Raw genomic sequence first — 12,086 nt, 5'->3', positions numbered from 1 at the left:
TCTCTCTCTCTCTCTCTCTCTCTCTCTCTCTCTCTCTCTCTCTCTCTTTTCGGCATTAATACCGCACAGTTTCGCATGATTGTGCCAAAAAGTATTACAATTTAAATGGGAAAAATGGAAAATGAAATCTCAAATTACTTTAACTAGATTGTGTGCGTATGTGTGATAATTGAGCTGGGAATCAGACCGAAATGCGTGTATACGATTTATATTATGTTTGAAAGCAAAATGGGTGCAAATGAAAGTAACCAAAAATAGAATTTGATGGATTAAAGCCAAAATTCAATGAAAATCATGATTGAAAGAGAGCTTTTTAAACGCAGAGAGAGAGAGAGAGAGAGAGAGAGAGAGAGAGAGAGAGTGAGAGTGATCGTAAATTTGGGCGTCACGTCATTATGTCCACGTACGATAATTGAAAAGTCCCGTATAAAAAATGTCATCATTCCAGAGGTGAATCCCCCCATTCCCAATCACAGTAAGCTATGTTGATGGGTTCAGACATATGCACCAGATAAATATTACACTTTTTATTGACTAAGTGGAAATTAAGCGCAAAGCAATCGCATAGAAATTGAATACAGACAGGCAAACATCAGCTACACATTTCATGATCAATGATCAAAACAAATCATCGATCGATTAAGTGCGCAGTTGACATGCAAAGGCACCTGAAATCTCAGATACGGATCAATGTTTGCTAAATTTGCAAATTAACAAGAAGCACCTAGATAAATAGAGAGAAAGAGAGAGAGAGAGCGCGAAAGAGGAAAAGAGAAAACGAATAAGCAAAATTACGATTAGTGGAAGAGAAATAAAAAAAACAACGTTTACTACGTAGATCTCAGAAGCAGCTAAACTACAAAGAAAATTGCCAGAGTTTTGTTGTTTGTTTTTTTTGTTTACGGTCATTTGAGGTTTCATTTTATTTTATGATCAATTGGCTAATTGTTGTTGTTCAATGTATCTGATTTGTATCAATTTTTTTTCTATTTTTTTGTTTTTCTGTGGTATAGGTGTTTTGTGTAGTGTCTGTGTTTGTTTGAGGTGTGGTTTTTCAGTAAGGGCGTTTAATTGTCCTTTGTTCTCAGTTCAATCGATCTCTCTTTTGCGTACGTGTAAGTGTGTAAGTCTTTTGTGTGGATCATACTTTTTTCTTCTTTAAATAATTGTGTATTGTGTGTTGTGTGTGTGTAAGTTTAAGTGTAAGTGTAAATGTGTTGTTTGTATTGTGTTTCTATGTTGAGACGGGGCATAACACATCGCAATCCTTTGAAATATTCAACGTTTCATATTGAAAACTAGTCCATTCAAAGTATTTCGAAGAAAATACAAAGAAATGCTCCTTCGACCGATGCGCATCTGATTGATTGCGCAGAATTCACAATTTCAAAGGATTTCAATGATGTCAGCCCTGATTTTTTTTAAAACATAAAAGCTAATAAAGAATTAAAAAGAAAAACAAATATATAATCGTACACAGTTTTTTGTTTTGTTTAAAAAGCGACATGAGACATTGACTTTTTGATTCTAAATGCTAAACATTTACAAAGAAAAGGATTTTTCGTGTGTAATTTTTGTTTGTTCTGATTCGTTTGTTTTATAAATAAAAATAAATAAAGTAAAAATAAATAAATAAATAATTTAAATTTGTTTAAAATACATTAGCGCCGTGTGATACAAATATTCTAAACGAAACAAATGAAGAAGCAGAAAAATGAAGAATAGATTTTGTGTGTGTGTGTGTGATTGAAGATTATAGAGAGAGTTAAGCTTTACTGTTTGTTTTTTTTAGCACTACATGAAATGTAGAGCCATTGTTTTAGTTTTTGTTTCAGCAGAAAGACAGAGAAAAAAAGAGTACGTTATTCCTTAATTGGACTAAATGCTCGATTTAAAATAATAATAGAAAAAAAAAAGAATTCAGTTGAGAGTGTGAATGTGTCTCACAACTTGACTTTGTCTCATCGGAGAATAGAGAGATAGAAATGTTTATTTATTATATAGATATGCCAAGAATGGCCATAGACAAAACGAAATAAAAGCCAAAAAGCGAAAGCAAAAAGTGCGCCGAAAAGGAGATGAAACAGAGTGTGGATGAGATAGGCATTTTTTTGTATGTTGATGTTGTTGTTTTCGAAAGAGAGCGAGAAAAAAAAAACCAATCATAATTACACATAATATAAATAGCAATAAATAATTACAATAATCCATTTAAACTTAATGCAATAATCGACATACATACAAGCGCATGCGCACACAGTTGACGACTCATTTGTGATTGGCATTGTACGCATGCTCAGCCATATCCGAAAACAATTTATTTATTCATAATTTGCTCTGCATTTTTTTGTTCGAGGGCAAAAGCTGAGTTTCGATCTTTGTAACGCGGCCCAATACCACAATTGAATCATCAACGTTGGCTCAAACTCTTCGTTTGTTTTTTTTTCTCATTTTGTTTCTGAACATTTTACATTTAGAGTGAAAACTTCGACATTTAAATTCGTTTGGCATTCTAACTGTACATAATGTGCAAAGAAAATTAATATTTTCAAATTCTCCTCTCTGTTTTTGTTTTTTTTTTTCTTCGGTTTTCTGTTCCAGTTTTCATTTCGTCATTTGATCAGATTCTATCCATTTTTTTTATTGTTGTTGTTGTGGTTGTTCAATGCTTTCTTGTTTGTGTGTTTGATATTTTTTTCTGATTTTGGGGTGGTGGTCTCGGTCTTAAATTAAAACATGTTTCGTCTGCACTTTTTTCTATTTGCGCGAGTGAACGGATATCACTGATCGCTCGCTGCTCGTATCGATCGATTTTGTGTGTGTGTGTGTGTGTGTCTCTGAATTACTTATTTATGTATTTTTTTTGACTCACGTGCTTTCCGTCCACGGGCTTCAAGAGCATCTTCGCCAAGGATATCCTACACAATTTTCCGATGTTTCCAACCGATGCCGCGAATAATGTTGAATAGAATGAGGCGCGATCACGCCCAAAGAAAATCAGAAAACGGTTAACTCAATTCACTTTCAATTGCTTGTGGGTGAGTCGATGGATGATGTGATGGGGGGATGACACTTACCTCTTCTTCGTCGTCATCATCATCGTCGTCATCGTCATCGTCATCATCTTCCAGGGCTAAAAAAATTCAGGGATGTTTCATTCAATTAAATTATTTTAGCCAGGGCGTGAGAAGTGTTATTCGAATCTCGCAAAAATCCTATGTGAAATTCAGAAAATGATCGATGCCAATTTTCGGAAGTATTGCATGTCAACAACTCGCCTTAACACTTATACGCCGTTTTGATGAAAAGCTTCGAATTTCAATTTAAAGTAAATATGTTTTTACTTAATTTAGAGATCAACTGAGGCACGAAAAAACAGCCGATAAGTGCGAATGAAGAGTCAGTTGTTGTGTGTTTCATGTGGTTGAATAAGTCGTAACTAAATTGTTATTTGGCCGACAATGTGAATGAAAAATGTGAACATGTTCAAAATAGCGAACCGCATTGGACCACGATTCTTTTCTTTTTTTTTGAATTTTTCGAATTCTTTTTCTCTCGCTGCAAATTCACAGCTTTCAAGCCACACCATTCGCTAGCCAATAGAAAGTGTGTCGCACTGGCCCAGAGCAAATGGCCATGCGCTGATAATAATGAAGCAAAGGCTCACATACACACTGTCTATTTGCAAGTGGTCTTACCTTCTTCAAAGTCGGTTACATCATCTTCGTCATCATCATCATCGTCGTCGTCATCGTCATCGGATGATGCAGCGCTAGCGACTTGTTGCACGGCTGGTTGAGCAGCAGCGGCTACCGCTTGCACTTCATTTGCTTGATCTTTCAACGCTGAATCGGCTGTTAAATCGACACCATTTTGAATATTTTCTACCTCAACACCGACAGTGTTTTCTTCTTCGTTATAATTGTCCTCCACTACACACACCCCAAAAGAAAATACATTGGTTTTGTTTGTTTTGTTTCGTTCACCCGATAGAATTCATATTATTGCTTTGTCGGTTTCTTAGGTTTTTTTTTTTTTTGTTTTTGGTTTTGGGAAATGACAAAAATTTAATTCGATGGTGGGGTGCAAAAACTGTACAATGTGAATGATTTTTGATTTGGTGGTATTTTTGTGGAAATGTCCAACACTGGAGGATTTGTTTGATCTTAAATCGATATCAAAAGGCCATCTGAAACAGTCACATTCATCCACATCGCATCGCGTCGCATCGCATGGCATTTTGATCTCGACATCATAGCAATTCTTTGCTATTTTCACGACTTTCAAATTCGTTTCAAATGCAAAATGATTCAAAAAATGTCATACGTGTGCCACGGATTTAGATGCAGAAATTCAGTTGGTACGATTGATTTTATGGGGCTATGACCAGTTACCTGGGTAATATTCACCTCCGGCTGCTGATTCTTCGACCACATTTGTGGCCACTTGTACTGGTTGTTGTACGCTAGCAGCTGGCTGTTGTACCAAACCAGTCGATGGGCTTATATCATCATCTTCATCGTCGTCATCGTCTTCGCCAAGAATGTCATCGAAGAATCGTTCGAGGTAGTCATCGTCATCGTCGTCATCATCGTCTCCTAAATTAAGTCAAATAAACATTTGCTTAAACAATCTCTGACCTAATCTCGTTTTTAAAAAGAACAGGTGACCATTTCTTACTAATGAACTACATTGATAATGGAATTCCATTTCAAGGAAATTGAAGTTTTTCCGTGAATTTCATTCACTTTAATTCATATTTTTTAGATATAGATTCATCAAAAAAAGAAACCAAGCGAAAGTTTTCTCTTAAACTAGAATTCCAAATTTGAATGAAAACATTTGGAAATGAAGAAAAAAAAAAAACATTAAATTTAGTATGAAGAGAAATATAAATTCAATCTATTTTTTTAGATTTTATTATATAATTTTTATCTTTTTCTATGAGAAAAAATGTCTTTTTACCCAAAATCTCTTCTTCGATCTTGGATTGACCTAATGCTTTCTATGGAAAATTTTGAGATAGTTTTAAACTCGTTTGTTTAATGGACATTTTATGTTATATTGTGTTCAAGCACTTGAATGGGGCCAATTATAAGTTTGTAGGAGATACGATAAAATTTCTCAGTCATCGTTTGACTGTTCGAAATGATTCTTCTTCATGATTTGTGTGAAAAAATGGCAACAAATAAGCTTTTGCAATAGAATAACTTTGTTCAAGCACAAAGTCACGTACCTTCTTCATCATCATCATCGTCATCATCGTCTAGAATGTCCAAATCGTCATCATCGTCATCGTCGTCATCATCATCGTCGTCGTCTTCAACGGGGGCGACAGGAGCAGCGGCCGCGCTGACTGTTTGTTGTCGAGCTACTTCATTGGATTTGGAGCCATCGTTAAATGCTTGTACCACTTGCACAGGCGATGCAGTCGTTAGTTGAACAGCAATCACGGTTATGGTCATAAACAGCAATAGGAAGGTCAGCTTCATTTTTTTACTAAATATTTGGTTTTTTTTTTTTTGGAGTCCTAAAATCAACAAAAATATTCACAATTGAGTCTTGTCATTAAAAAAGCAATCGTTTTCGATTGATTAAAATTGATTAACAACGGAATTATTTGCGAAAATATACGAGACTGAAAAAAATGCAGTGAAATCACGCACAACAGCAATTTGCGCTGTGAGAGAGAAAATTTTCCAATTAGACGATTAAGTTGAATGATAAATTTAAACTTCCTTAACGGTCGCATATTAAATATATCTCCGTCTTATCAGAAGCCAAATTATCTGCGGAAGCGATCATTTTCCCAAAGCAAACAGACACACACACACACACACTCGTCCATAAACACACATGCGCACGGAGAGAGATTTGAAATGTGGCTCATTTCAAAGGAAAGTCGCCATGACATCAAAACAGCAACATATAAACAACATATCGTAACGCTTAATCGCTTTTTTTCGCTGATTTTTTTTTAAATTTCATTTCGTTTAAATTTATATCACGCACAGTTGTGAACAGTTTGTCGTGCGCTGCGTGATTTCGGGGCGTTTAACGAAAAAAATTTGAGTGGCGCATATTAATTTGAAGAACCGGGACATCGATAACCTCATTTCATTTTCGCATTTATCATGTTGTCTTTCGATGTTGTCGAAGAAACAAAAAGAAATTCAATTAAGAATTCAATTCGGTAAATTCGTTGTTGTTTTTTTTTTTTTTGATTTTTGGCTGGTTGCAGGGAGTGAACGAACGAGCATTCGTCACAATATATTGTATTTCACCGTTGGTTTTATGTAATTAAATCGATTTTAACTTCCATGAATTTCACTTATTATCTGAATTGAAACGGAAACGGAGATGGTGGTCAACGGTACACACACCGTGTTTTGTATTTGGACCGTTCTACTTTTTCGGTGTCGGCAGAAGCGAGCAATTATGTTACTTGTTTTTTTTTTTTGTGCGTTTGATTTGAAGTCGACATGCGTATTGTTTTAATTTTGTTTCTGTTGTTGTTCGTTGTCGACATTTTTGGAAGGCATTCATTTGAACCGCATTTGAATAGGTTTTTTATATTTTAGTTAGCTCGATTTCTGCTGCAACAACACGGACCATTAATTAATCGGTTGAGTTTATTTAGGACGCAGTTATTATCAGCTACATTTACGGCGGCAGCAGCGGCAATCGTTGTGTGGCGCACGATGCCGAGAAGTTTTTTTTTTTCTTCTTTTAATAGATTCAAATTATCGGATGGTGTACAGTGCTAATCATGATTCGTATCTACTTAAATATGTACGGCTTGTTTGTTGCCCGGTTTTTTCCTTCTTCTTCTTCTTCTTCTTGTTTCGTTCGCGTCTGCATGTGTGTACGATTAAGAATGCGAGACCGTGGAAAAAATTTAAATAATAAGTCGAATCACCTACTTTAATGTGGTTTAAACGCATTCGTTTTGCAGAAATATGGCCAACAGCGCAACATCGACCACACTTGGTTCTCTTTTCGCGGTGTGCGTGTGCGTGTGTACGCGCTTTGAACGAATCGTTCAGGCCAAAAACGAAATCAACCAGAGGAAAAAGAAGAAGTGAATGAATAGGAAAAAAATCGATACAAATGCAAAATGAAAAGCGGAGCGCAACGACGATAAAGAAATGCAATAAGGCAAGTCCATATTGAAAGCCAATTATGCATCTTGAATATACCATGGATAACGGTTCATTTTCACATGGTCACAACACACACACACACACACACACAGAGAGAGAGAGAGAGAGAGAGAGAGAGAGAGAGAGAGAGAGAGAGATTGAGCAGCAACAGCAGCAAAGGCACAGAGAGCTTCTCTCATCGTCTAAATTGCTCACTCAACAATGGCCAATTGCATCTTCTTCAACTTGTCTGTCGACAACGAGATAAACGTTGGTCATCGAACGCACACTCGATATGCCGAAGAAGTATTTTTTGAGTCTCTTTTGTTCGATGGTGAATATGCGTGAGCATGAGCGCGAGCGCATTTCTCCGTTCGTCCCATTTGATATGTATAACTTGATTTGTGTCTGGTAATTAAGCGATCATGTGCGCAATTTTATTGTACGCATTTTGCATATTCAGCCACGCAGCGAACAACGTGTACAGTAATAAAGTATTACAGTTGCACGGCACGTCTCATCGATGCAAACGATGATTTGTGAGTCCCTTGTTCACAATTATTATGTGTATAATGGCAGCGAGAACAAGCCGATGAGATCGAATCAAAAGATTTGTGTTGGTCAGACGATATCAGCGCCGAAAACCAATCAACTTGAAGCACCACCATCGAGCCATTCGTCGTCATCGATTCAATCGATTCGAAAGTAATCGACACCGAAATACCACTATACTCTTCTGCTCGTGCTGATAACGTATTTATCTTGTCCACTTTCCATTATCACTCTGGCTTGTGATACCGTTGCGTGAATTGGCCGACCGAAGTAGACACGACGGAATTTTACATTGAATTCCATTGAGCAACTGGTTGCCGGTTTTGATGGCGAAAAACTTTCATTCGGATTATTCTTATTTCTGCCTCTGTGTCACACTGTATGTGTGCTTACGTCGATGTCGTGCACATCGTCGAATCAACACTGGCATGATAACAAAACAGGAGAGATATTGGCACCAAAATCGGAAATTTTGTGCTAAGCACCGTCACGACGATAACGATTTTCCAAACAAATTTTTAGTGGTTTTGTATTGTTTGTTCTTTTTTTCGGCATTCGTTCGATTATTTAATGGCAACGACGACAAAAACGATGGCATCGACGATGACGATGGCTTGTTCTCTCGTTCGAACCGCATTTTTGTTGCAAAACCAGCACACACACACACACACACACACGTTTGGAAAATGGTGTCGAAGAGCGATTATTATTCAAGTGCCCTTATGATATACATATGGAGACATGGTAAGTGTACGTGTTCAACCGTAGCTCGGTACATAAATGAAATATGCAAAAAAAGAGTTAAACTACGGTTATTATGGCTATCTCACGTACGTCATTTATCACTTTTATGACCCAATAGTTCAAAAGTGTATATGCTACAAAACGACCCATTGAATTTCTCAACGAACAAAACGAAGAAGTTAGCAAACAAGCAGACTCTACTGCTAGCCCCATGATAAAAGCTAGAGTGTGCATCTTGTTAAAAGTTGTTAGTTTACGCCGCACTGCGCGACCTGGTACCTGTTTCCACAATTTCTTTTTATTTTCCTCTCTCTCTCGCTCTTTTTCTCTTTTCTTTTTCTCCGTAAGTGTCTCTGTCGATCTTTCTAATTTCTCGTCGTTTTAAAATTCATTTCAATAAGCCAAAATCACAATATTACTGTTATTCATTTAAAGTTGTGTCGTCGTTGTCGTTGTCGTTGTCTCAATGGCAATGGCATGAGTGTGTGCCATGCTTGTGTGTATAATTAATATGGGAATTTTTATGTGCACGAGAACATTGGATACTAAACAAAGTTGCCATCAAGTGCCATTATCTATCTTCTGGTAAACACATAAATGAATTTAAGAATTGGGTCAAAATAAGGCGAACACATACACACTTGACTAACTAACGAGAAGGAGAATGAATGGGAAAAAACGTGCGCACACACACACACACACACATATTCCGAATCTCAGACAAGCCAATCAACTTAAGCTCATATGAAATGTGGCATGTGAGCGTGAGCATGTGAGAAGGCAAAAAAACATATAAAAAACAACAAAACACGACGAACTACACACTCGATATATCGAAATGGTACAAAAAGAATCGGGATTGGATATGCCATCATAATCGTCGCACAGTGTTTATCATTGTTGTAGCTGTTATTCGTTAAACGGTGTATTTTTTTCCATGTTTTCTTCTCACTCGTCTCTTTTTTGTGTGTATTTCGTTCAGTACTTCAGTGCAAGAACTGAATGCTTATGTGTGTCTGTGAGAGTATCAGTTTGCCCGTTTGCCATCTTCATTGATGTTGCACATACAATACCGGTCTAATGTGACACTGATATTGTATTGTGCGAAGAAACGACTCACAGCTAAATGAGTGAATGATATCTATTTGCACACGACGATGATGACGACGACGAAGAACAAACGGAAAGCCAAACCGAACCGAACCGAATCGAGTTGACAAATCAAGTTCTATATGCCGTTATATGGCCAACACTGGCGCGCAATAACAATGTTTATTGATGATAATAGAAACTAGATGCTGATTTGGTATGTTTCACATTGTGAGTCTCATGTGAGACGCTCTCACGAAGCGCAGCAAAACCGCTTGCGACCGGTCATCAATGGTATCAATGTCAAGAACGACGGAATTCATGATCGACATTGTCAAATGAGAAAGAGCCATGCACTTTGTTCAATAAGGGGCGCACATTTCACCATTTTCACTTTTTTTTGTGTGTCAAAATACCAATAAAAAATGGATCGTGCTCAGCCGAAAATTTGAAGAAGAAGAAGAAGAAAGATCACAACAACCGTTCGAATTAATATATGCAATGGAGTCAAACGTAGAAAAAAGCTGCAAAGCAAAACCACATCACCGCCAGCAACACAGCTACGCGCCAGCATACCGGTTGAAGGTGGTCTCCAAGTACAAGTTCATGTGAAACTCGAAAATGGGGTCAAAGCCCAAAATACAAAACTGTTGCATTTCGTTACGCCGCGATCGACGACGGCAGCTCATTATGAAAAACTGCATCAAAGCAGAAACTCGACCAACACATTACACATACACATATGCTTATTTAGATATCGCGCAATGGGCTCGTATTCGCCACTTAGGCTCTCACATTTAAAAAAAAAAACGTAACAGAAAAGGCGATTCATTTCCGGCAACGAATCGACTATTCGAGGAGAGCAAAAATGAGAGAAATAAACATAAACGATGCTTTTTTCAATCTGTTACATTCATTCATATATCGAGCGAACGTTCAAGTTCAGTAATTGTCTTACTTTCTTTCTGTAGTTTACTTGTTTTGTTTTGTTTTCTGTGTGTATCTCGCTTTATTTTTTATTCTCCATCTTCTTATTTCGTGTTCAGGTTCTTGTTGTTTCATTTATACGGATTTCTGTGTGTAATTTACTCGATATTGCATTTAACAGCCATTAGCTGCGATTTTATTTCTCTCGTTTCTTTTTGCGCTCTCGTCATCCACCGAGCCGAGCCGAGCCGTTCGTCGCTTATGTACACGGGCATGCGCTCATTTCTCTAATCCACATATAATGTTTGTTCACAACAGCATAAAAGTACTTTAGTCTCGGTGCTTTTAATTGCCAACCCATCTATCTCTCTGGCCAATTTAAGCGCTCTTAACAAAATGCTCTTCGATTAACTATGTCCATTTAGATCGTGCTGTGTTTGTGGCGGATATTTGATTAATGCACCAGAAAAAAAAAACAGAAACATTCTTTTCCCCTTTCTTTCTCTATCTCTCTCTTTCTCTCTCTATCGGCGAATTGCACCCGCCAAATTTACTGAGAAACGTAAGTTCTTTGACTTTTCTTTTTTCTAACGAAATAAAATCCCGTTCGATTGACACTATTTTTTTGTTTTCAAAACTTTCTATATGTTGACTATATTATGTTTATTGTTGTGTATGGGCTATAGTTGTGGTCTTCATCGATTCACCAGAATCGAAATCCAAAGACGATTCGTGCACAAAATAAATAACCGAAACAAAACCAAAAAAAAAAAACACACACTATCAATGCTGTCACTCGCATCGCGAAATCATCCGAAATGAAAAGGTCGATAAACAAAACGAGCAACGAATTGAAAGAAAAAGAACGTAAAAAATTCCGTTTCAATTTGATTCAAACCATTTATGCTGCTGAAATCGTGCCACAGGCAAATTTCAAACGAACGACAAAGCACACAATCCAATTGGGGCAATTCAAACATTGAATAAAAAAAGCGTTAGAATCAAACCATTTCTTTTTTTTTTTGCTTTAAATTTAGACAATCTCTCAATAATAACAGCAAAATGAGGTGCAAAACTAAGCAGATACAATGAACAATATTAAAAACTAGCTAATAAAAAAAAAGTAAGTAGATAGAATTGGTGTGGTAGTAAAGAACAGAGCAAAAATAAACACGTACAAACTATTTGGTTTGGTTAATATTAATTCCGTAATGGGTTCTTGCGTTCTTGTGTGTTTTCGCGTGAATCCGAAAATCTAAAAAAAAATAAAAACCAGAATTGATGGTCGGAGATCTTCACTGTACAACACTCTAACGAAAAATACATGCAGCAACGGCAGTCACCTTGCTTTTATAGAGTTACATCACAAAGCAGCCAGCCAGCCAGCCAGTCAATCAGTCCAGAGTCAGTGTGTTCAGCTCTTTTTTCTTTTCTCTTCTCTCTCTCCGAAACGCAAAATTTCTTTTCCATTTCTTTCTTGCTGCCTAGTTTTCACAGTGGCTTTGGCTCGTTTGGCTCTTTTGTCTGTGTTCTGGGAACTCGCGCGGCAACTTGCACACCAGAGACAGAGAGAGAGAGAGAGAGAGAGAGAGAGAGAGAGAGAGAGAGAGAGAGGCGACGACGACGATGATG

At 37.1% G+C, this 12,086-nt stretch overlaps 1 protein-coding gene across 4 annotated transcripts in view; it reads right to left on the bottom strand.

Moving 5' to 3' along the window:
- LOC129576299 (uncharacterized) overlaps positions 1-11,772 on the bottom strand; it is a 14,577-nt gene extending 2,805 nt beyond the window's left edge. Inside the window, exons 1-6 of one of the 4 annotated variants that reach the window (XM_055461148.1) lie at positions 11,633-11,772; positions 5,237-5,530; positions 4,395-4,598; positions 3,699-3,932; positions 3,078-3,133; positions 2,873-2,918 (exon numbers count right to left, since the gene is read on the bottom strand). In XM_055461148.1, the coding sequence (XP_055317123.1) occupies positions 2,873-2,918; positions 3,078-3,133; positions 3,699-3,932; positions 4,395-4,598; positions 5,237-5,492 (796 nt within the window). In that variant the 5' untranslated portion in view covers positions 5,493-5,530; positions 11,633-11,772. The remainder of the gene's footprint in view (positions 1-2,872; positions 2,919-3,077; positions 3,134-3,698; positions 3,933-4,394; positions 4,599-5,236; positions 5,531-11,632) is intronic. The other 3 variants (XM_055461150.1, XM_055461149.1, XM_055461151.1) reach the window with 3 other exon arrangements.
- Positions 11,773-12,086: the final 314 nt, after the last annotated feature.

This window comes from Sitodiplosis mosellana, unplaced genomic scaffold, assembly GCF_009176505.1.
Source record: "Sitodiplosis mosellana isolate CC-2019 unplaced genomic scaffold, AAFC_SMos_1.0 Smas_scaffold_6181, whole genome shotgun sequence".
Lineage (NCBI taxonomy): Eukaryota > Metazoa > Arthropoda > Insecta > Diptera > Cecidomyiidae > Sitodiplosis > Sitodiplosis mosellana.
The sequence above is the reverse complement of the archived record's forward strand: the minus strand, read 5'-3'. Positions and strand labels throughout refer to the sequence as shown.